This window comes from Podarcis bocagei (genome assembly GCF_964188305.1).
Source record: "Podarcis bocagei genome assembly, chromosome: 5".
Classification (NCBI taxonomy): domain Eukaryota; kingdom Metazoa; phylum Chordata; class Lepidosauria; order Squamata; family Lacertidae; genus Podarcis; species Podarcis bocagei.
The window spans coordinates 32,098,303-32,121,463 of NC_138129.1; the positions used below are offsets into that span (position 1 = coordinate 32,098,303).

General features: G+C 43.6%; 1 protein-coding gene across 2 annotated transcripts in view; it reads right to left on the minus strand.

Annotated features, from left to right (window-relative positions):
- The window catches only part of ACSS2 (acyl-CoA synthetase short chain family member 2), a 56,668-nt gene that overhangs the window by 28,612 nt on the left and 4,895 nt on the right, over positions 1-23,161 (minus strand). For both annotated transcript variants that reach the window (XM_081196189.1, XM_081196190.1), the window contains exon 3: positions 1,545-1,636. In XM_081196189.1, coding sequence (XP_081052315.1) covers positions 1,545-1,636 — 92 coding nt within the window. The remainder of the gene's footprint in view (positions 1-1,544; positions 1,637-23,161) is intronic.

The window sequence follows — 23,161 nt, forward strand, 5'->3', positions numbered from 1 at the left end:
TTGTTGCTAGCATTGGTTTGTGCCCTGCATAATAAATTATATTTCTTCATGTTCTGTAGATAAACATTATGCCACATATGTATAAAATAAGACATAGCAATTGAGGTATGCAAAATCAGAAGGGTGAGCAAGAGGACATTTATTAAAAAGTAATGCAAAGATTGTTAAACATACAAGTATGCAGAATCAAATAATAATAATTTATAAAGCTGAATATGCAAAATTGCATATAATCTTATCAGAGCACCGTATTTTTCATCCCATAGGGCGCACCGGCCCATAAGGCGCACCTAGTTTTTTGGGGGGGAAATAAAGAAAAAAAAATTATTTCCCTCTCAAGGCGCGAGGCTGGGGCGGGGGAAGCCTGAGCTTCCCCCGACCCCAGAACAGGCTGCTCTCCGCAAGCCGTGGGAGCCCTCCTGCGGCTTGCGCAGAGCTACCCAAAGCCCCGGCGCGACAGCCCAGCGCGCCGGGGCGTTGGGATAAGAGGCAGCTCCGCACAAGCCGGGGGAGCCCTCCTGCAGCTTGCGCAGAGCTACCCAAAGCCCCGGCGCGACTGCCCAGCGCGACGGGCCTTCGGGATAAGAGGCAGGTCCGCGCAAGCCGGGGGAGCCCTCCCGCGGCTTACGCAGCGTTGCCTCTTATCCCGAAGCCCCAGCGCGCTGAGCAGTCGCTTCGGGTAGCTTCGGGATAAGAGGCAGCGCTGCGCAAGCCAGGGGAGGGCTCCCGCGGCTTGCGCAGAGCTACCCGAAGCCCCGGCGCGACTGCTCAGCGCGCCGGGGTGCAGGCAGCTCTGCGCAAGCCGTGGGAGCCCAGGGGGGAACTCTCGCGGGCTCCCACGGCTTGCGGATAGCTTCCTGAAGCCTGGAGAGGGGTCGGTGCGCACCGACCCCCTCTCACTCTCCAGGCTTCAGAGAAAGCCTGCATTTGCCCCATAGGACGCACACACATTTCCCCTTCGTTTTTGGAGGGGGGAAAGTGCGTCCTATAGGGCGAAAAATACGGTACATTTTAACAAAAATTCTGTTTAAGCCCCAGTTTGGAAGGAACAGATGCTTCTGCTCAGAAACAATGTTGGGATGGATGTGGTGCAGTTTTATATTTAATTTAAAAATATACTGGAAGTATATATATGCCCTTCTTTGTACAAGTTCTTACAAAGCTGTTTTGTTTTAAAAGTCACAAAGATCAAGTTCGTTTAGCACATATCTGTAATCCATTTCCAGCATTTATCACCACAATTCTACCCCTCTACCAAGTTGTGGGGGACAGGTGGGGTCTTGACCTTCGTATTATACTTCTGAAGCAATCCTATAAGCTGCAGCATGATATCAAATGAAATCCCTCCTCTTATCTCAAAATGAAAGTGCAGCCTGATCTGCATTGCTCTGCACTTGGGAGGTGCAGCACAACTGTAAAAAGAAATATCCCACAAGCTCTTCCCCAACTTCAGGCTTGGATGGCAAGACCTGTTACACTCATCAGAGAAAGGAGGGATGCTTTCAGAGGCAAGCAAATTTGCAGACTCCCGCAGAGTCAGATACCTTGTTCCTGAAGAACATTGGCAAACTGGCAGACTTTACTCAGCAATTCACTGTACGTGATCATCATGGACTCCCCTGGTTCATTTCCCTCCCTACAAGGGGAAAAAAAGGATCAGTTATGAACACATACACTCAGTGACAAACTATGACTGCAGTCTGAACAGCAAATATAGCTCACCCACATTTCTCAAAGGGGCACAAAGGACAAAACCTGCAGAAAGTGTGACAGCTAAATTTTTTAACTTGTCATATTTCTAGCCTTCTAGAAAAATACAGCAGAAGACACTGAAAAGACAAGTGGGCATCTAAAGCTGTTAACCATTGTTTCCCAGTTCAGACAAAATGAAAAACTCGAGTTAATGGAAGACTTCTTGGTTTGATTGTCTCCTAGAAGACAATTTTATTTTTTTCTGTAATCTATATGTTACGCAGACTTATTAAGATCTTGGGGGGGGGGAATTTCCTACTATACAGGAATGAGCGAAGGGGTTGTACACCCACTGCCAAGGCCCATTCGTGTCTCAACTTATTGAGCTAAGATAGTATCATCCTTAATGAAGATGGGTTAATGACTGTAATTAGTCTGGCTGTTGGCAGATCACAGAACCCTTTTCACCAGTGGTTGGGAACCTCCAGCCTACATGCCTAATTTTAGCCCACAAAGCCATTTCCTCCAAACAATACCCATCAGCCCCACATTTGACATCAGGTGTTGCATCAGGTGTGGGGCAGGTAATGACATGGTTCCAAAAGGACAATTAGGAGCTTAAACTGCATTCCTAACTGTTACTTAGCAAGCAGCATCACCAACCGCACCGATCAACATTGACAGAGCTTTTTTTGAAGCTGACAGCTAATGCCATTGTGATATCAGGCAGGGAGCCTTGCACAACTATAAAAAAATGCCCCACATGAGTGAAGGTAAGTTTTTGCTCTGGCCCTCAGAGTGGAAAAAAGGTTCCATTAACCTGTTTTTTGCTCATGACCAAGTGACAGGCCTAAGGTTTCGCCATCACACTTCTAGATTTGACTTCCCTGCCCCGTAGCATTCAAACTGGATTAAACATTGTCAGCTGCAGCTCATGTGAGCCAACTCTCAGTTGCCTTCAGCCAGGTGAAAGCACAACAGCTGGCATTTGGGAAAACATTTTTTTTTTTCAAATTCCTAAGCACAAGATTCAAAATTTTAGGCATCAGCATTAAGTGCCAGATTTGGACAATGACAGAAACAGCAAATATTTGGTGCTGGTACAAGGGCAGCATGCTAGATTGGGTGCTGAACACTTTCTAGCACCACCACCTAAACCTCCCCCTGCCCTCACCTTTCCAGAAGGAAAGGCTAGTGAGGAGAGTGACCAGTTGGGGACCACTACTGCTCTGAGCACCTTCCATCTATGTCCAGTCTTCCCCTGCCCACCTTTCCTGATATAGAGCAGGAAAGACTGTCAAGGATGGGGGTGTTAAGATGCATGCTGTTTTGGCTCTCAATGGCTTGAGACATATAGGGAAGGTCAGCAGTTCAGTGGCAGATCATCTGTTTCATTACTTGTAACTGTGCCTCCTGAAAAAAGGAGATAAAAACCAGGCCCCCTCAAGGCACAATAGGGAGTATATGGGTGGAAGTGTTCCTTCAACGCTGGTCATTTTGGATTTTTAAACTGAACACCATCTGTTTTGAACTGATCCCCAAAACAAAATCAGTAACCACTTTAGCTTCTAAAGAACAGATATTATTCAAGACATTCTGTCAGACATTTGCTGTTCAGGGAAGTTTTTAACGTGTGATATTTTACTGTATTTTTGGTTTTTATGGAAGCCGCCCAGAGTGGCTGGGGAGGCCCAGCCAGATGGGCGGGGTATAAATAATAAATTATTATTATTATTATTATTATTATTATTATTATTATTATGTAGAAGGTCCTAGTTTCAATCCCTGTCATCTCCAGGTAGGGATGGAAGAGATCCCTGCCTGAAATCCTAGAGATCCACTGCATGTCTAGATATTTCTATAAGGCAGCTTCCTTTGTTTCTTTAATACCTCCAGACACCTTAACTTGCAGCTGCTAAACAACCCACAGCTTCTCTCCCAACCATGGAGCTGGAGAGAAGGTAGATTTCTTCTGTCCTCCTCTGCAGCTTCAATGCTGGAGGTGGGGGTGGCTGGTTGCTCATCACCCTTGCTTATCTTGACTGTAATGTGTCGAACGAACCTGCTGAAGCCTGAAAATGGATCGCTAACATCTGACAAGTGTTTGAAACTGTGCTTCGATTTAATCAGAGACTGATCTTTGGCTCCCGGAACTGGAAATTTTATTTAGTACCCATGTGAAATTCTTCTAGACTGTCATAACAGTAACTACCTGGCTACGTTCCCATACTTTAGTCACCTGGCAGGTTCTTGCCTGTGTCTGCAGAGAACAAACACATTCCAGCTGCCATTATTGATTGAGTGCTGATCCCCTCCAGAACTGATTATTGTGCATTTAATAAGGGTATACATTCTTGCTCATGTAAGGGTGGGCATAACCATGCTTTCAGGTGTAGCTCAATATTGGTATCCCTCATGTGGATTGGTGGAGGGACAAATGCAACATTGCAAGCAAGTTTATATAAAAATGCAACTGCTCTCAAAGTTTCTACTAGCCTGTCCCTTTTATTTGTGATACTTCAGCATCCTGAAAGAGAAAGAAACTCATTAGATGCCCACTTTAGGAGGTTTTCCAGCATGGTCGCCAAGAAGGCATTGCTGTCTTGCTACAAAAGTCAAGGCAGAGGCCTGTTTGCAGAGGTGACCTAGCATCTGTTGCCATGTGGACTATGTAGCTTTCATGTGATTTTAACTGCCAGTTTCTTATTCTCAAGTTGGGGCAGATCATTTCAGAAAGTGGCACATTTATTTTTACTTATGTTCTCCACATTCCCAGAAGGCTATTATTACGCAATTCTATACATGCCTACTCAGAAGAAAGCTCCACTGAACTTAGTGGAATTTACTCCCAGGTGAGTATGCACATGATTACAACCAGGGTGTAAACAACAACAACCCAAAGTAACTAGTTGCCAAAACAGCTGTGGCTTATTGGCACTAATACCAAACATTTAACGTTGTTTCTGTCCTTGCCTATACTGGATTCCTAAAAAAAAAATCTACTGACAAGAATCTGGTTAGCATCTGCCTTAACAAAGTTAACATCCACCAAAGTTACCATCCTCTTGTGGGTCTTTTCTGCTCAGAACGCGCCCTTAAATGACATGCTTAAACTTACTTTTTAATTACAAAAGTGGAGATAGATCATTTATTGTTTCAACTTTTACATGAAGTGGACTCTTAATGGCATAAAAGGGAAAATCCTCAATCTCCCCTAACCCAGAGGTACAGAGACCCTGGGCGTAATCAAATACGTAATACAAATTATCTAAATACTAAAAGGCATAGCTCAAGACCACAATGCAACAAAGAACCTTTAACTGAGGACTCTAGACCAGGGGCAGGGAACCTGTGCTCCTTCATATGTGGCTAGACTACAACTTCCATCATGGGCATGCTGGCTGGCTGATGGAAGTCCAACAACATCTGGGACAGCTCTGGCTTGCCACTCCTTCTCTATACCTATCTGTTGCACAAGAATGTGGCACACGATGAATAAAAGATTTGGCACGTCTTACTTTCCCTGCTCCCAGGAAGGCGTCACTCTGTTCTCCCTTGTCAAAAGGGCTAATGGGTTAGACGTCACATGTTAAAACCCCAAAGATCCTCAGTCACAGCTTATTTGATTGCAGTGGCGGCTGGAATATTCCCCAATAACCCGAGCCCTCATCTGAAGCATGAAATGGTTTCATGTTTAATTTATGTTCTCTTACACAATGAAACTGCAACACATTGCACACCCATTCCCTCCCCTGGGCTCATACACTGCTAAGAAGCCTATTTGCTCACAGCTAGGATGAGGGCTGATGGTGTAAGATGAGCTGAGTCCAGCCTAGCAAATCAGACAGGGCGAAGGGGGTTCCACCCAGTCCTCTGTAGAGAGCCAGATCAATGTAAAGACCAACAAGCTGAATGGGCAGAAAAGAATATTGAAATAGAACTTTCCCCAGTGTATGGATTTTCCTTGCTAGTTCACAGAAAGAAGCAGCAATTTTGCCTTTCATCAATATGGTGATTGTTACGATGTTGCTCACCAAACAACGCTAACAAGCTATTCACAGATCTCTCTGCTATAATACAATATATTAAATACTCACCCCCACACAGCCCCCAAAGCCCCACACATAACAGCATGGATCATGCCCACATTACAAAAAGAGATACTTCCTTAGTCCTACATGTACAAAAATGCAACAAGAGGTTAGACATTGTGGATACTAATAAAAAAAAAATCCAGTGCCTTTGCTTTCAGAAAATAGAACAAATTGAAATAAAATCTTTTTTTAAAAAAAATTAAATGACTTCCACCAATAATGCCATGGATCTACATGCTTGCTTCATATCATCTTTAGCAAAACCTTTAGGCGTGTCTCTACTGAAAATTCTGTCACTTTCTGGCCTTCTTACTTCAGTATTGTCTAGAATTGCCATCAGCTATTCGTTCAGAAGATACAAAAAACAAAACAAAACCCTAACCCTTACATACCAACTAAACTTTATTCAGCACTGAAAGCTAAACCAGAAAGAGGGCCGTTTCTTCCACATTCTGATGTTCAAGACAGTATGGCATATGGTAAACACACTCTGAAAATTAGTTTGTAAACTTCAAAAAGCTCTTTGTATTGAACATCTCAAAAAGCACGTTATCTTTCATGCTGGTGTAAAATACAGTTTCTCTCAAAAATGTGCTGACATTCCTATAAATATTGATGTGGATATTTTATATAATATTCTCAATTTTCAAAGTTAAAAGGAATTTAGTAACAAGGAAAAAGTAAAGTAAAAGTAAACAGTTTCCCCAACGAGTAAGTAAGTCAAGGTAATAAAAGTGAAAGACTGTTCCTTCTTTCATTAAACCCCCCCCCCCCAAGAAATAAGAAAATGTGCAAAAGTAGCTTGGAGAAATTGGGCTTCTAGAAGCCCTACAACCAAGATAAACTCCACTTTTCATGTAAACACCACTTCATACACAGATTTCATTTCTACAGGTTGGCATTGCCAATGCAGCACCCGTTGGCAGAACTACACCTGCATCCGTGTTAGAAATGCAGGTATATAAGCTATTTGCCAAATGGTGCCACAACAGAATGCCTAGCTGTAATTTTTATTTTTATTTTGGAATTTTAAAAGCAATCTTACTTGTGAGTCATGCAGGGCGCCATTTTTTTACTTTCACTTCCTGCAGCAACACCCAGGTGACTCGGGCTGCGGAAGTTTTACTTTCAAGTCTCAGTCGCCACACAGCGTGACCATACGTCTCAAATTTGGCCATGCCAAGTCGCTAACACATCTGATGCCCAGGGAATTTCAAACACTGACCTGCGTACAATCCCTTTGGTACCCATGAAAGTACCAACTGAAAAGCACCGCCACTGAAAAACAGGCTTCAGAGTTCTTTGCTGCACTACATATAGACTGAACATGCGGCCCCTTTTCCAAAATCAATGCTGACTGGGTGGCAGCTGCCCTCTCCCTTCTGTTCTGGACAGGAAAAGTACAGGTGAGAAAAAGGAGTTACACTTTGCCAAAAACCAAGCGGTGCCAGTGGCTGAGTATAGGTAGGTTGGTAGATCTTTTTTTCTTGTTTTATTGGGGGGTGGCAGTTGTTGGGAGTCACTTGTGCTTGGCTGGGGAGCTCTGGACTGTAGAAACCACTTTTACAACTTTTCCCCTTTTGTGAGGCTTTAATTTTTCTTCTTTTTGCAGAACTAAAGGGACAGCAATCTGCTGACCTTTGTCTATTTCTTGCCAGAATAGCTGCCTTAAACTTAGGGGGTTGTGGGGGCAACTCTGGACCACTGAGGCCACTTCTTCCATTTCTCCCTTTTCTGAGTGCTTTTTCTTGTGTGCATATTTTCCTTTTTTTCCAAAATAGAGGAGGGGTGTGGTGTGACGTTTGCTGATCTCTTGTCCAGCCAGCCATCTCGTGCTTGTGTTTGAAGGGCAGTCAAGGCCTCAGAGGTTAGCTTTTACTCTCTCCATCCTTTTCTCTCTCTCTCTCTTTTGGAAGCAAATGGATGGAGAACTCTCCACTCAGCCACCTCATACATCGTTGACAGTAAAAAGGTGTGCGTGCATGTCACATATACCTGAGCCGGTTTCTCCAGAGAACTAAAAAGCCAAGGGGGATTCTGATCCTGTGTTTGGGGTCTGTTGTTAAAATTGTGTGTGTGTGTGTGTGTGTGTGTGTGTGTGTGTGTGTTGGGCTGAGGGTTCATTCTGCAGGGCTATTTTTAGCTTTGTTGACTGATTTGACTTTTCCCTGGACTTCAAACAACAGCCTGCTTGGCAAGTCTTTTCTGCTCATTTCAGATGACATTCAGCCCCCGTCACCACACTAATCTGAGTGTTTCCCAAACATTACTCTTTTCTATTCTTTCTGTTCCATATTTTGTAATTAAGAACTTGTGTTTGCATATGCTTATTTCTTCTTCCTTTCCAATCCATTTATTTCCCATAATGTCTTTTCATATTGTGAACTTGAGGGCAGGGACTTTCCTTCTCTCCTTCCTTCCTTCTCTCTCCTCTCTTTCTCATGATTTGTATGGCCACTCTGGGAGCCTTTTTTGACTGAAGAACAGGATATAAAATATTTAAATAAATAAAATAGTATGATTACTAGCTGGCCAACATTAAATACATATTTATTTCTGATTATGCATGAATATTCATGCAATACCCGAGTTTAAGAGTAACTCTTCAACTGGAAGCACAAACAAGACTTAGAATTGTATCCAATAATGCACAAACCAGGTTCCACTTGCAGAATAGGACTTCCTTCTTTTCACCAAGAAACCCAAATATCTGCTCCACAGGGTTCCCCCAACCATCTGGTGCAGATTTTGAGGGTGTACAGGGGCTTTAAGGGGAGGGGGAGGGGAGGGGGAGGAGTTTGGACTTGATATCCCACCTTTCACTCCCCTTAAGGAGTCTCAAAGCGGCTAACATTCTCCGTTCCCTTCCTCCCCCACAACAAACACTCTGAGGTGAGTGAGGCTAAGAGACTTCAGAGAAGTGTGACTGGCCCAAGGTCACCCAGCAGCTGCATGTGAAGGAGCAGGGATGCGAACCCAGTTCACCAGATTACAAGTCTTAACCACTACACCACGCTGGGAGTGGTGAGGAGGGGAAAGATCCATAGTACACGCCAAAGTATGCTGGGCAAATTGACAGCAGTATTGGCGGCAGCATTGGACACATTCTGTAGCACCGTTTGGAAAATAAGGTTCCTGGAACATATTTGGTCACATGCTGCAAAAAAAAAATTATTAGAAGTTTTGCATCTCTGCAAAATTTTATGGTCCTGTCTATGTCAACTTTCATAGATATGGCAGCCATTTTTTACTATGCCACACCCTCTTGGCAGCCAGTTCGCAACTGGTGCCCAAGGCACATTATCAGAATTCTAAATGTGCCCGGGGACCACTGCTAGCAAGTCAAAATTAAATACAGGAAGAAACAACACTCCAGGCTCTTGCTGAAGTAGTTATTCTGAGCACATAAGCCAAGCTCCTGACTTATTAAGAGCTGAGAAACAAGATATATAGGATTAGTAACTAAGATGGAAATATTTGATTTCAAGCCTTCGAAACAATTTTCGCAACATCTACACTAAAATAAACACTATGCTCTTTTCCCTCAAGGAAAAAGGTGAAAGTGACTATGCAGGGAACAGATTCCACTAAATACAAAGCCTGTCAAAACAGACAAGATATAAACCGTCACAAATTGAACTGACATGGCCTTATATCCTGGGATAAAGCTGTCCATTTTATATTGATACTGTGCCTCAAATGAGGCATAAGTGCTTAATGAATCCTCACTGATCAACCGTAGGGTGCAGGTAAGAGGAATATAGCTGAACACTATTGGTTGTACTGCTTTTTTATGAATGTGCTTGGTGTGTAACATTTGGCTACTAATGACTTTGCAGCTCCTCAGCCAGTGTGCAAAATTTGAGGTCCACTTGTACACTCTTCCACAGGTCATGTGCCTTGGCTGCAAAGCATCAGTAGCTTAGTGGTGAAATTTAGAAATGCAGGGTCCCTTCATGACAGTCCTAGCCATGCCCTCTCATAGCCACACCCACTTCTAAGATCACACAATAACCATACAATTTTATAATTATACAATAATGATAATTAAGGATGCACTGCAATGATCATGTGTTGCCTTCCAGGTATCTCAACCATCTTCTGTGTACATGCATGGGTAAAATACTTTGAGTACTCCAATATCTTATTTTGGCATGACTTAAGGTGTGTTCTCCTTGAAATTCCATTGTACATAACAGAAGTTGCATACCATTCTCACGTAACTGAAACACCTTGTGTTTTCAGCGTTACCACATGCTTAGCTTCGGAGCGTGCAGAACCTCTCCTCAATGTTCTTCTCATGCATCTTCTCCAGAGTGACCCTAGGAGGCATTTCTTAGTGGCTGAATCACCTTTCACTCTAACTAGCTCTAATCAGAACAAAGGTGAGAAAATTTCTTTCTCGGTGGCTAAAAAGTTCCCCTTTCATGACAATTGGGTGGTTCTAGGACGCTGGAGACTAGGACCCTGCTCCAGTGATTGCAAAAAAAAAAACCCCACCCCATTACACATCCACAAAGCATGGTCCAAAGATACACAATGCAGAAACCTTGCTGCAATGAAATAGGTTTTGATCTGAAAACCCTCTGCTTGCTACTCTGAGTTTCGTAATGGAAGAACAGTGAAATATGACTGTAATAAAACAAACAGAACTCAAACTCTTGTTCTACATTACTGTAGAAACACGAAGTCAGTATCTTTAATAAATAAAAAGAAAGAAAGAAACATGCCTATTAAACAAACATGTTTGGAACACAGCAAACATTGCCATCTCTTTTGAAGGAAGGAATTTTTTTACTAAAAGTGTTTGAGAGAAAGTCCATTCCCATCCAGCTGTGGTAGAAAGACCTGTTTTCTATTTCCGAGTTGGCACAAGCTCCACAAGTTAGCAAGAGTAACTATGAGAAGATAAGACTGCTTCAGTATGTACACTTGGTGAACACCACCTCCCATACATTGAGCAAATACACCTACACCTGTTTTACTTTGCTAAGTAAGCTTGTAAACACACTCTTGCTAAAACCATTCAGCCGTATATGCAGATTACCGCTACACTAAGGATTGCTCCACATAAAACAGCAGGAAGACTAGAGGTCACCTGAAGTCTAAGCCACATGGCAACAACGCCAAAGAGAGAAGCATCTGTATGCACACCATACTTACTGGCCAGGGCCGTGAGGTGGTGAACACCATTACACAGAAATAGTTTGTGGCAACATGGAGGAAGTTATGTGGTCAGTTACTGCACACAGACATCTTGGTAAGCAGAGACATCTGTCAACATTCAAATCCAATTCTAAACAGCATCGACACTGCTGGTTATTTGCATGAAGTGGGCATTCATGCAACCCACCTGCTCCTACATCGATTGGCTGCTCATTCAGTAAGATAATATTCAGAGGTCCTTCAGGTGCCACCACCTTGAATGGTAAGGTGGGTGATGACTTCAGACAAGGCTTTTTCTCCAGTGGTTCCCACATTTGGCAATATCCTCCTCAGACATGCTTGCCTGCCACTTATCCTTTTAAGAATTGTGTTCAAAACTGATACTTCAGAACTGGTTGAAAACTAAAAAGAATAAATAAGGGCTGGTACCACCAGCATACTAACAGCACCACAGAACTCTGGACGATTTGTCCCAACAGCTTTATACAACGTTAAACAAAAATGTAAAGAGAATTACTTGATGAGGAAATGCCACAGGCTAGCTTCTCAGGCTCTGAAACATCCTCTACCCCACCTAGTGCAGTGGGTCAGTGGGTCTGGCTGTTAACCAGAAGGTTAGTTGTTCAAGTCTACCCAGGGATGGCTATGGGCAGTATTCCCGCATTGCAGGATGTTGGACTGATCGACTCTTGAGTTCCCTTCCAAGTCTACAATTCTATGATTCTATGATATAATTTTCCATAGATAAGCCAAGAGTTAAGCCACTCTAGGGCTGTTCCCTCATTTTCACCAGCCTCTGGAGCCAGCTCATCAAACTGTAAAGATCTACTTCATCGTAAATCTTATTGTGAGAGCCCAAATAAAATAGCCAAGAATGTTGTTTCCACTGTCGATCTCAAGACCAAGTCCATTCAAGCTGTGTGTCCCAAAATCAGGAAAAATCAAATCGTAGGCGTCACTGAGAAATACCTATAGTTGTACAGACTTAATTAATCAAGGAAGAATAACCGTTGTTTAAACATTATGAACTGCCAACCACATTGTGTGAAAAGGATACAATTGCACAATGACATATAACTGCCTAAGAGGCAGCACTGGCCCAACCACCGAGGTATTGCAAAACATGCATTATGGCACTCCCCCATCCCCTGGCACTCCTGCTAATAGCCTTAGATGGCATCTGATACAAAAGCGTTTTGGGGGTTTTCCTGTTGGGACTTCAGCAAAAAAATTCCAGCACACATTACTTTTTAATCAGAGCCTGTTGCAAGACTCACCTGTCCACTATTCTGCTCATCTGTCCATTTTCCAAAACACTGGAGCTTAAACAAGGCAGTGCATACGTTTAGCCAGCCCATCTGCTGGGTGTTACATAGTATGTTTTAGTTTTGAATAAATGACCCATTTTAATACACAAATGCCCATGGAACCAAACTAATAATAATAATAATAATAATAATAATAATAATAATAATAATTTATTATTTATATCCCGCCCATCTGGCTGGGTTTCCCCAGCCACTCTGGGCGGCTTCCAACTGAATATTAAAAACAGTACAGCTTCAAACATTAAAAACTTCCCTAAAGAGGGCTGCATTCAGATGACTTTTAAAAGTAAAATAGTTGTTTGTTGCTTTGACATCTGCTGGGAGGGCGTTTCACAGGGCAGGCGCCACTACCGAGAAGGCCCTCTGCCTGGTTCCCTGCAACCTTACTTCTCGCAATGAGGGAACCGCCAGAAGGCCCTCGGTGCCGGATCTCAGTGTCCGGGCTGAATAATGGGGATGGAGACGCTCCTTCAGGTATACTGGACCGAGGCCATTTAGGGCTTTAAAGGTCAGCACCAAGACTTTGAATTGTGCTCGGAAACGTACTGGGAGCCAATGCAGATCTCTCAGAACCGGTGTTATGTGGTCCCGGCGGCCACTCCCAGTCACCAGTCTAGCTGCCGCATTCTGGATTAATTGCAGTTTCCGGGTCACCTTCAAAGGTAGCCCCACGTAGAGCGCGTTGCAGTAGTCCAAGCGGGAGATAACTAGAGCATGCACCACTCTGGCAAGACAGTCCGCGGGCAGGTAGGGTCTTAGCCTGCGTACCAGGTGGAGCTGGTAGACAGCTGCCCTGGACACAGAATTAACCTGTGCCTCCATGGACAGCTGTGAGTCCAAAATGACTCCCAGGCTGCGCACCTGTTCCTTCAGGGGCACAGTTACCCCATTCAAGACCAGGGAACCCCCCACACCCGCCCGCCCCCTGTCCCCCAAAAACAGTACTTCTGTCTTGTCAGGATTCAACCTCAATCTGTTAGCTGCCATCCATCCTCCAACAGCCTCCAGGCACTGCATGCATAGTTAGATTCTTTTTTCTTTACACACTGTACTGTAGTTCTTATACAGTGCTGTGCTAATACAGTAGGCCTGTTTTGGCACACCTATTTTTAAAGAAAAGTAGCAGAGAAAACTTGTTCAGGAAACTATCCTAAACATTAGTGCACTCCTGCCTGCTATCCTGGCTCAAGGCATTGCAGGGAAAAACAAAATGCAAACTCCTAGTTGTCAGATACAGTATATATTTCAGTAACATCAGAGTAACAATGCAGAGAAATTCCCCCAAGTACACGGCGCCTTCAACTGGCAGGTTGAGACTCAATATTGGGACACAAGGTTGGTCTCAACAGAAACAACTGCTCTACCTTACAAATATGTGATGGGAAACTAAGTTGGTGGGTTGGACGACTCAGAAAGCTGAAAACCATTAACATGATACATTAGCAAAAAAGTAGCGAAAAGGGTAAGTTGTCTTTGTATGTTTTGATAGATCACACACGTGTGTGTTTGTATGTTTAACTGCTTTTTAATTATTTTTTAATCCTATTTTAGCTGTTTCTATTTTATCTGTAAGCCACCTTGAGTCCCTGTCAGGGAAAAATGTGGGATATAAATAAATATTATAATAATATGTTGCATAGACAAAAACTGAGCCCCCAATGATTGACATGATTGCATCAAGAGATACATAAATTTGGTGAAAGGAAATAAAATAAACAACAGGCACAGCAGCCATCTGAAATGCAACCACAAGAAGAGGGCTCCAAGAAGCAAGCCATTTAATATGCAGCAGCACATTGTAGCATAGTTCCAAAGACTGCCACATGTCACCAGCCATTTTTTATGTGCAATCGCATGCCACTTCTCATCAACACTTTTACAATATGAAACAGCCTCCTTATGGTAAAATTTTAGCAACAATATGCCACCACTGTTTCCCCATGTGATTTAGTGTTCACCACCTTTACATTAAGATTCAGCTCATCACAACATAAGACCATTTGTTTAATTAAAAGCAATTCTGGGACACTGACAGTTTACAGTCCCAAAGAACCGCCCGAACCTTTTAAGCAAATTGCACTCTGTTTTTCTGGCCAACCCTCATTGACCACTTTCTACAGCATAATATTGAACGAGGCCGCTGATGCTGAGCTAACAGCTTTTTCAAGAACCCTCCCAGTTTCTTTCCCCAAATGTATAGAGAGTTGTCATAAGAGAGTTGTCCATCATGCTGGACTCATGCATATGTATTCTGTCCAGTTCTATTAGTTGTGCAGGAACTTAGCACCAGTAGGAGCAAAATATTTTACTTCTCTACAAGCAACATACTGTAGCAGGAAGTTTGCATATTTCCCAAGACAGATCATCTCACAGAGCCCAGATGGAACATAGAGGAAATCTTCCAAAATGGCTCCAGAACGTGAGTGCAGAAGTCCTCCACATCTGGCCCAAGATCCCAGAACTGTTCTGCAGAACAAAGTGGCTTTCTCCCACTCCTCCAATCACCCTTTTGCATATGGATGTATATATGTAGTTTATCATAGGGAATTCTCAATCCATTCAATATGCTGGAAACGAACATGGCTAAAACAACACACTGAAGATCAAAATGCCCCTTCTTTTTAACTTCTGAGTTAAATATCCACCATTAAGAAACATAATTTTCACTTCATGAGTGTAATTCAGTTTTGCACAGTGTCGCATATGATCCATCTGGGCCGTGTGTGAGCCTTCCAGGTGATTTCCAAACTTCTATAGGCATACAACTTATACCTCCAATTTATATTCATTTATTTTATTCAATTTATGAGCAGCCTAATAAAAAGACATTTTCTGAGCAACATACACAGTAAAAGTAACACACTATGCAACTCAATAAAACCAGAAATCAATTAAAAAAACCAACTCAGCAATAGCACAACAATAAACATAAAAAATCTGGCACAGACACAAATCAAGTAGATGGTAAAAAATTTTTTGCACTAATCTTATGCTTTGGGACAACAGGTGGAGCAACAGAAAATCATCCCAGAGTTATATAATGAAACCTGCACCGCCATAGCCATACATCTGTGCAGGTGGTTTCAGTCACTCTGGCAACACAACTAACAGACTCACCAACCTCAATATAGGGAGCTCAGAAATGCTGGAAAAACCAGCTTTCTGTAAGAATATGGCACTTTGCCCACATTTTTAATCACCAAGATTTAGCAATAATAATAGATGTGAAATAACCTCAACTGCTCCAAGGCTGCCCATAAGAGGGTTTAGGGTTTTTCAGATACACAACAGTACATCATGCACTGCCCTGTCACAGTACACCAGCTTTCAAGGCATTTACTGCGATTTGGAATTTCTTTTAAATAAGCGGAACCAAGAACTCAACAACATCAACATTTTTGAAAATCAGTGTGCTTCTACGGATCAAGGACAAAACCATTTCTGTGAACTCTTACAAGTTCAGAACAGCTTCAACATCAGCCTGTTTTTTCTTTCCCCCACCAATTGCTCTACCTACCATCTGCAGATGCTGAAAAATCCTTTGCTGGTACAGTGGTACCTCTGGTTATGAACTTAATTCATTCCAGAGGTCCGTTCTTAACCTGAAACAGTTCTTAACCTGAGATACCACTTTAGGTAATGGGGCCTCCCGCTGCCACTGCAGCGCTGGTGAGCGATTTCTGTTCTCATCCTGAGGTAAAGTTCTTAACCCGAGGTACTACTTCCGGGTTAGTGGAGTCTGTAACCCGAAGTGTTTGTAACCCGAGGTACCACTGCACTAATAAATGAATGGGAGTTGCAAAAGCACTTTGTTGCAATCTTGTGCAACTCCCATTCATTTCAAAATGGCTTAGACAAGCACATACACTGTGAATAAGCTACCTGTGAATAAGGAAGGGATTCTCCCCAGGTGTGTTCTTGCAAATTGCGATCAGGCATAACCATTCATGTTAGCAGACTAACCGATGAGCTAGTGCATGAATATACAACTTCTCAATACCACAAAAGATCAACACCAACTGCTTGTTGTTACATCCATTCTCAATTACAGCACCCCACAGCACTACAATACTCAGCTAGCCATGTGGCCTTTTAAATAAGTTCTTCGGTAGGAAAGTTCCTTCACAAACACCATGTACATGCTTTTAGAAATTGAATTGGACCTCCAATTTAATCAGCATATGAGACATCTATGCTCCCGAGCTTATTACATTAGTCAGGCTGGCTTCTTACTCAATTTTAGTCTTGGCAGGTATCTTTGTGGATGAAATACAATTTATGTAATGAGATCTTGCAAGAACTAGAATTCTGAAGACAGCTACCGTATTTTGCGCCCCATAAGACGCTCCGGCCCATAAGACGCACCTAGTTTTTTGGGGGGGAAATAAAGGGAAAAAATTATTTCCCCCCCAGGCGCGGGGCTGGGGCAGCCCGAGCTTCCCCCGACCCCAGCCCCCAAACAGGCAGCTCTCTGCAAGCCGTGGGAGCCCAGCGGTGGTTCCCGCTGCTTGAGGAGAGATCCGCGAAGCCTGCACGTGCTGGGATCAGCGCTTGCAGGCTTCGGGATGCCTGCAACTCTCCCCAAGCAGTGGGAACGTTCCCGCTGCTTGGGGAGAGATCCGCGAAGCCTGCGCGTGCTGGGATCAGCGCGCGCAGGCTTCGGGATGCCTGCAACTCTCCCCAAGCAGTGGGAACGTTCCCGCTGCTTGGGGAGAGATCCGCGAAGCCTGCGCGTGCTGGGATCAGCGCGCGCAGGCTTCGGGATGCCTGCAACTCTCCCCAAGCAGTGGGAACGTTCCCGCTGCTTGGGGAGAGATCCGCGAAGCCTGCGCGTGCTGGGATCAGCGCGCGCAGGCTTCGGGATGCCTGCAACTCTCCCCAAGCAGTGGGAACGTTCCCGCTGCTTGGGGAGAGATCCGCGAAGCCTGCGCCTGCTGGGATCAGCGCGCGCAGGCTTCGGGATGCCTGCAACTCTCCCCAAGCAGTGGGAACGTTCCCGCTGCTTGGGGAGAGATCCGCGAAGCCTGCGCGTGCTGGGATCAGCGCGCGCAGGCTTCGGGATGCCTGCAACTCTCCCCAAGCAGTGGGAACGTTCCCGCTGCTTGGGGAGAGATCCGCGAAGCCTGCGCGTGCTGGGATCAGCGCTTGCAGGCTTCGGGATGCCGGCAACTCTCCCCAAGCAGTGGGAACGTTCCCGCTGCTTGGGGAGAGATCCGCGAAGCCTGCACGTGCTGGGATCAGCGCTTGCAGGCTTCGGGATGCCTGCAACTCTCCCCAAGCAGTGGGAACGTTCCCGCTGCTTGGGGAGAGATCCGCGAAGCCTGCACGTGCTGGGATCAGCGCTTGCAGGCTTCGGGATGCCTGCAACTCTCCCCAAGCAGTGGGAACGTTCCCGCTGCTTGGGGAGAGATCCGCGAAGCCTGCACGTGCTGGGATCAGCGCTTGCAGGCTTCGGGATGCCTGCAACTCTCCCCAAGCAGTGGGAACGTTCCCGCTGCTTGGGGAGAGATCCGCGAAGCCTGCACGTGCTGGGATCAGCGCTTGCAGGCTTCGGGATGCCGGCAACTCTCCCCAAGCAGTGGGAACGTTCCCGCTGCTTGAGGAGAGGTCCGCGAAGCCTGGAGAGCGAGAGGGGTCGGTGCGCACCTACCGCTCTCGCTCTCCAGGCTTCAGCGAAAGCCTGCATTCGCCCCATAAGACGCACCCACATTTCCCCTTCATTTTTGGAGGGGAAAAAGTGCGTCTTATAGGGCGAAAAATACGGTAATTATGGAGAGAAAGAAAAAATATATGCCAAACACATACATTAAAAGTTGCAGGTTATATTTCTACTTCAGAACAGATGAAATGTCATCCCAGAGCAAAACAATGGTATTATCTGTCTTGCGTCCTGTTGACACATGCAAAAAAAGCCAAATCTTTAGAAGGCAGCTGTACTGCAGAAAACTATTTGAAAAGCAGTCCAAGGCTGTTAGCAAAACTCTTTAGAAGATTTGGCAAAAGATAGGAGGGGCTAGGAAAAGGTGGAAAGAGTCAAATCAAGGTTTGCTAATGCAGTATCTGTAATATCCTATGGCAAGGAAGTAGAACACAGCAGCTGTTTGGTCTTAGCAGTTCGGGTGGCTGAGAAGGAAGCAGCAACAAGCCAGGAGGAAGGCAAATAGGCATTCACGGATAAGAAGTGTAACATCAGAAAACGTACCAAGTCTCCATCCACCACTCTTTGTGTATTGATACCACAATGATGTCGGCACTATTCTAACACTACCAAAATTGTAAGACAGTGTAATAATGAAATGGAATCAGAAGGCAATAAAGTGTCCTATTTAGTTTCACCCATTCATAACTGGTTTAAAAGTTTGCTGTTTTTCCCATGCACAGCTGTCACCTAAACAGAATGCCAACAGTAGTAGCAGGCAAAGTACACAACACTAATGTCAGGACACAAGTTGTACTAAATGTTACAGAAAAGCAGGGGAAATTTGCTAAATTTTTGGCAGTGGCCACACATTTAGGGCATAATCTACTTTCCTCTCATGCGCCCTAGCGTCAGAAAGTGGTGAATTTAAGACCCACACATTGCTCCAATGCTCTGATCTTACACAGCTGTTAGTTTGTATGGATCTAGAAGAATGGGACCTTGAAACTGCTTGTTTGTTTTCTTTAAAAATGCATTTATATTGCCTAACAGGTGACAGTATTTTATAGTGGAGATCAACCAACAAACCTACACCTAAAAACATCCACATGCCAGACACCTCTACTGTTACACCTCATACATTGTACATCTGATGCTCATAATGCATATCAACTCAGGCTAGTGGGAAAGACTCACTGTAACCTCAGTTAAAGCTATTGTTCAAAGCACAAACTTAAAAGGGTAACTAACACAAGCAGAGTTAGAATGCCACTTTGCTTATACTGTATAATAAATAAATGCCATACACATCAAGAAACAGCACTTTCTTTTCAGGCTGAACAAAGACTTAATATACATCAGCAAAACAAAACAAGGAATACTGAAATTCAATTTTACACACTGTTCAAAGGATCAGATCAATATCAGGTCTCAACTAATGACCATTATTTGGCATGGATTATTGAAATGAAACAAACAGATGATTCCATATAAGCGTTTTGCTTTTTATTCAGCATGATTTACAGCTCATTTAACTAACAAAATAACTTAGCTCATGGTTTACACCTCATACTTGCAACTAATGGTTAGTCTGTATAGAGCTAAACCACAAACCCAGGTTTAGACCACACACTGAGCCAAACTATGAGTTAGCATGGTGTAGCAAAAGACTAGGGTGGAGTGAAATGGCCACAAACTCCTCTCCAGGGGCATGTACACTCCTGTGCTTGCATCAAGCCATGGATTGGCTTAGTGTGGTGTGAAAAGCAGGCCAATATGAACTCTGGAAAATACTGAAGAAAACCCAAGCTCTAATCTCATCGTGACAATAGGAGTGCTATAGCCCAAATTTCAAAGGCGACCTCAAAAATACATTGTGGAGTTTCCAGTTCGACAACATTTGCCCAACTTCACCTCTTGCACCATGTAACACTTGTAGAATAGCAGCTTGGAATGGGCAATTTTGTATGTATAAGTGGCAGGAAGTGTAAGGGTTAATCGGCTTCTCCCCTCCCCTCACTCTACTACTTATTAGTTTTTCATGGTTTCATTTTATTTTTAAAAAAACAGGAATGCAAGGCTGTTCACTGGTTTTTCACTTATTGTCTAGATTGAACCAAAGAACCATCTTCTCTGCAGTATCTTTCTGTGTTTGCAGGGCAAACAGCAACCCTTAAAAGGGAATCTGAAAAAGCGATAAGGTCTGCATGTTGGTTTGGTGAACTGGAATGCACCAACCCCACGTACAAACACAGGAGTTGTGAACTTTCAAGTTTTGTGAAAGAATAGAATTTGCTCTCCCACAGAGCACCAGATTTACGCTCCAACATAAATCCTTATCTTAGATGTCAGATTGCATCTCAAAAGCCCTTTCTGGGATTTCCCTCCAGATAAAGGCATTTTATCTCCTTACATACCAGAGAAAGAGAACCTCAGTCTAATTTATAAGCCATAGTGGCGAATGTTACTCCTTGCCCATATGCAACCGGAGTGGTTTCATGCTTTGGAAACTCTTTTATCATCACCAAGGCTTCAAACTCATATCTTTTCAACTTTTTGAGCTAGAAGTAAAGGGATACATTCTTTTTTAAAAAAGAAAAAGAATAGAAATACGCTCTGGTATATGCATTCCTGCACACTTGTGACACGTGGCCCATAAGGGTGTGTGGAGATAAAGGTCCAGACAGAGCCAGTTCCCCATCCCTGATACAGGAGGACAGGAATTGCTGTCATTGTCTTTGTTGTAATGGTAGGCAAAAATCTGGGACACAAAAGTGCAGTCCCCAAACAGAAACCAACACAATGAGAAGTAGATTTACAAAACATCAAATTGGAGAGACAAAACAGAATAAAGTAAACAAATCCCAGAGATGTGGCCACGTTAGTCTGTAGCAACAATTCCAGAGAATGGTCTGAAGCTAAGCAAGTACAGGTCTGGTCACTGCCTGGATGGGAGACCTCCTGGGAACCACATGATGGAAATTCCATGAGGTGTGGTATAAGAAAATTAAAAAATACTAATTTATTATTATTTACAAACAAGCGCTTTATGTATTGTGTTAAATAAAATGAATACATACTATAGCCCAAGTTTTCATGCGACAAATGCCACTTAACATCTTGATGGGATAGAAACCTAGTATATTGATTTAAGTCACAGGTGTTTAAATTGAATTTATTGATATGGGTTAATTCTGTACTGGAGTTTCACTCTGAAGTTTCTTTGCTCAAGAATGGGCATGGGTACCTTAAGGACTCTCCTTATACCATGGCCATTAGCCAGAACACACAGTTCACTAGCCCTGCTTGAGTGCTTTTGCCTGGCCAAAATGTGTCCTTGAATTGTGTTGATGCCTGCCTGGATGGAGAGAGCCATATGCACCTGTCTGCATAGAAACTTCTGGCTTTTTCATGGATGGAATGCCATCTACTTAAGAGCAGCATCTGTTTCTCCACCTGCTTTTTGCCTCTGGCCTGATTCTCACTGGCATGTGGCCTCTGGGAGGTTCCCTATATGGAACACAGCCCCTTGAATGAAAAAGGTTACTATTTCATTCATTTCCTCTTGGAAGCAATAAGAAGTTCAAGAAAGATGCTTGATCGCTAACCAGACCAAACAATTAAAAAAAAACTGCTAGCAATAACTTCCCTTTACCTGCACTAAAGTCCAACAGTGCTTTGCTTCACAGGACTGCTGCATAATTAATGCCAGTGACTGTTTAATGAGGAGAAACCATCAGGGCAGCCTATAGGATTTCATGTTCCTTTCCTTTAATTCTTTCTTCTTATAGAATCATAGAATTGCAGAGTGGGAAGGGACCCTGAGGGTCATCTAGTCCAACCCCCAACAATGCAGGAATCTTCTGTCCAATGTGCAGCTTGAAACCACGACCGTGAGATTAAGAGTCTCATGCTCTACCGCCTGAGAGTGAATTCCTGCTTACTGGCCTAACATAACAGCCTGACCATATATCAATATTGACAGTTACCAGGTAAGCATTAACCAGTATGCCTATTTCATTCATGATCTGAAACCATCTCGAAGCTGACTTCAGATCCTGGGTTAAGTGGGACTCTTGGTTAACTCAAAGGTCAAATCACAGTTAAAATTGCTGCTGACAGAACAGTCAACAGCAATTAGGCCCAGGAGCCCAAATTTGAACTCTAGGGAGAGGGTGGGGAATAGAGAAGGGTGCAATCCTGCAGTCTGATCCAGATCTTTATGCTATTTATTACACTGCTCCTCCAAGAGCATCAAACAGTATGCATCTGTCTCACACTTTTCACAGCATCTGCAATGGCCCAAAGTGAGCAGAATGTCAAGAATATTAACACTGGCAGTAGATCCCAGTAAAATGCCTATCTAAGGAAGTTACACCATTAAGTTCAGGCACAAGTTCACAATGTAACACAGGGTGGTGCAGAATCTCTTACAAAAATGCAAAGGAAACTCCTCCTAGAGATTCACTAAGGTGGCACAACAGGATCAGAAGGGACACCAGAGCAATTCTCTGCAGCCTGCAACCAAGTACAGCAGCATACCTGAAATATAAGCTCACAAATGAATGCCTGACAGTAACACTGGAACAGCTATGAAATCCAGATTCTGAAACTTCACCTGATTTTTTAACGAAATATGTATTTTTTGCAGCCTGTTTATAGCCCTCACCTTGATCCTAGGATAGTCAGAAAACAATGTGACCAAACCAAAGGCACAACACCACTTAAACCATGAAGCATATTCAGAAGATAAAGGCCTGCATCTAAAGCACTAATATTACGACAGCTGCAAGCCCAGTACACTTGCTTAGGAGTACCATCCCAGGAAGATCAATGTGGGTTTCTTCCTAGTAACATAGATAGGAAATGTGGAGTGAATTCTGACTTTTCCGTTGGCCTGCAAAGGGTGTAACAGCTAATTAAAGAAATAAGGAACTAGAACTGTCTCAGAAAGGAAATAAATTGCATTAGTGTCCCTTGGCACAGGAACCGACTGAGCACTATTACGCAAAGGGGAAAAAATGATATCACATTTATGAGTCTCCTTGAAAAAGGCAAAAAGCAGAGCGGTATCGTGAATGCTAATGAAGTTTGGTGTACTTCCTGGATGAGGGCAGCGAATACTTCCTGCATCAAATGCCACATTTCACCTTAGAATTTCTGCACTTCAATCAAGCATCTAAACTTTACAATGTCAAGCTCTGTTCATGGGTGGGAGAGAGCTAGCATTTTAAAAGCACCAT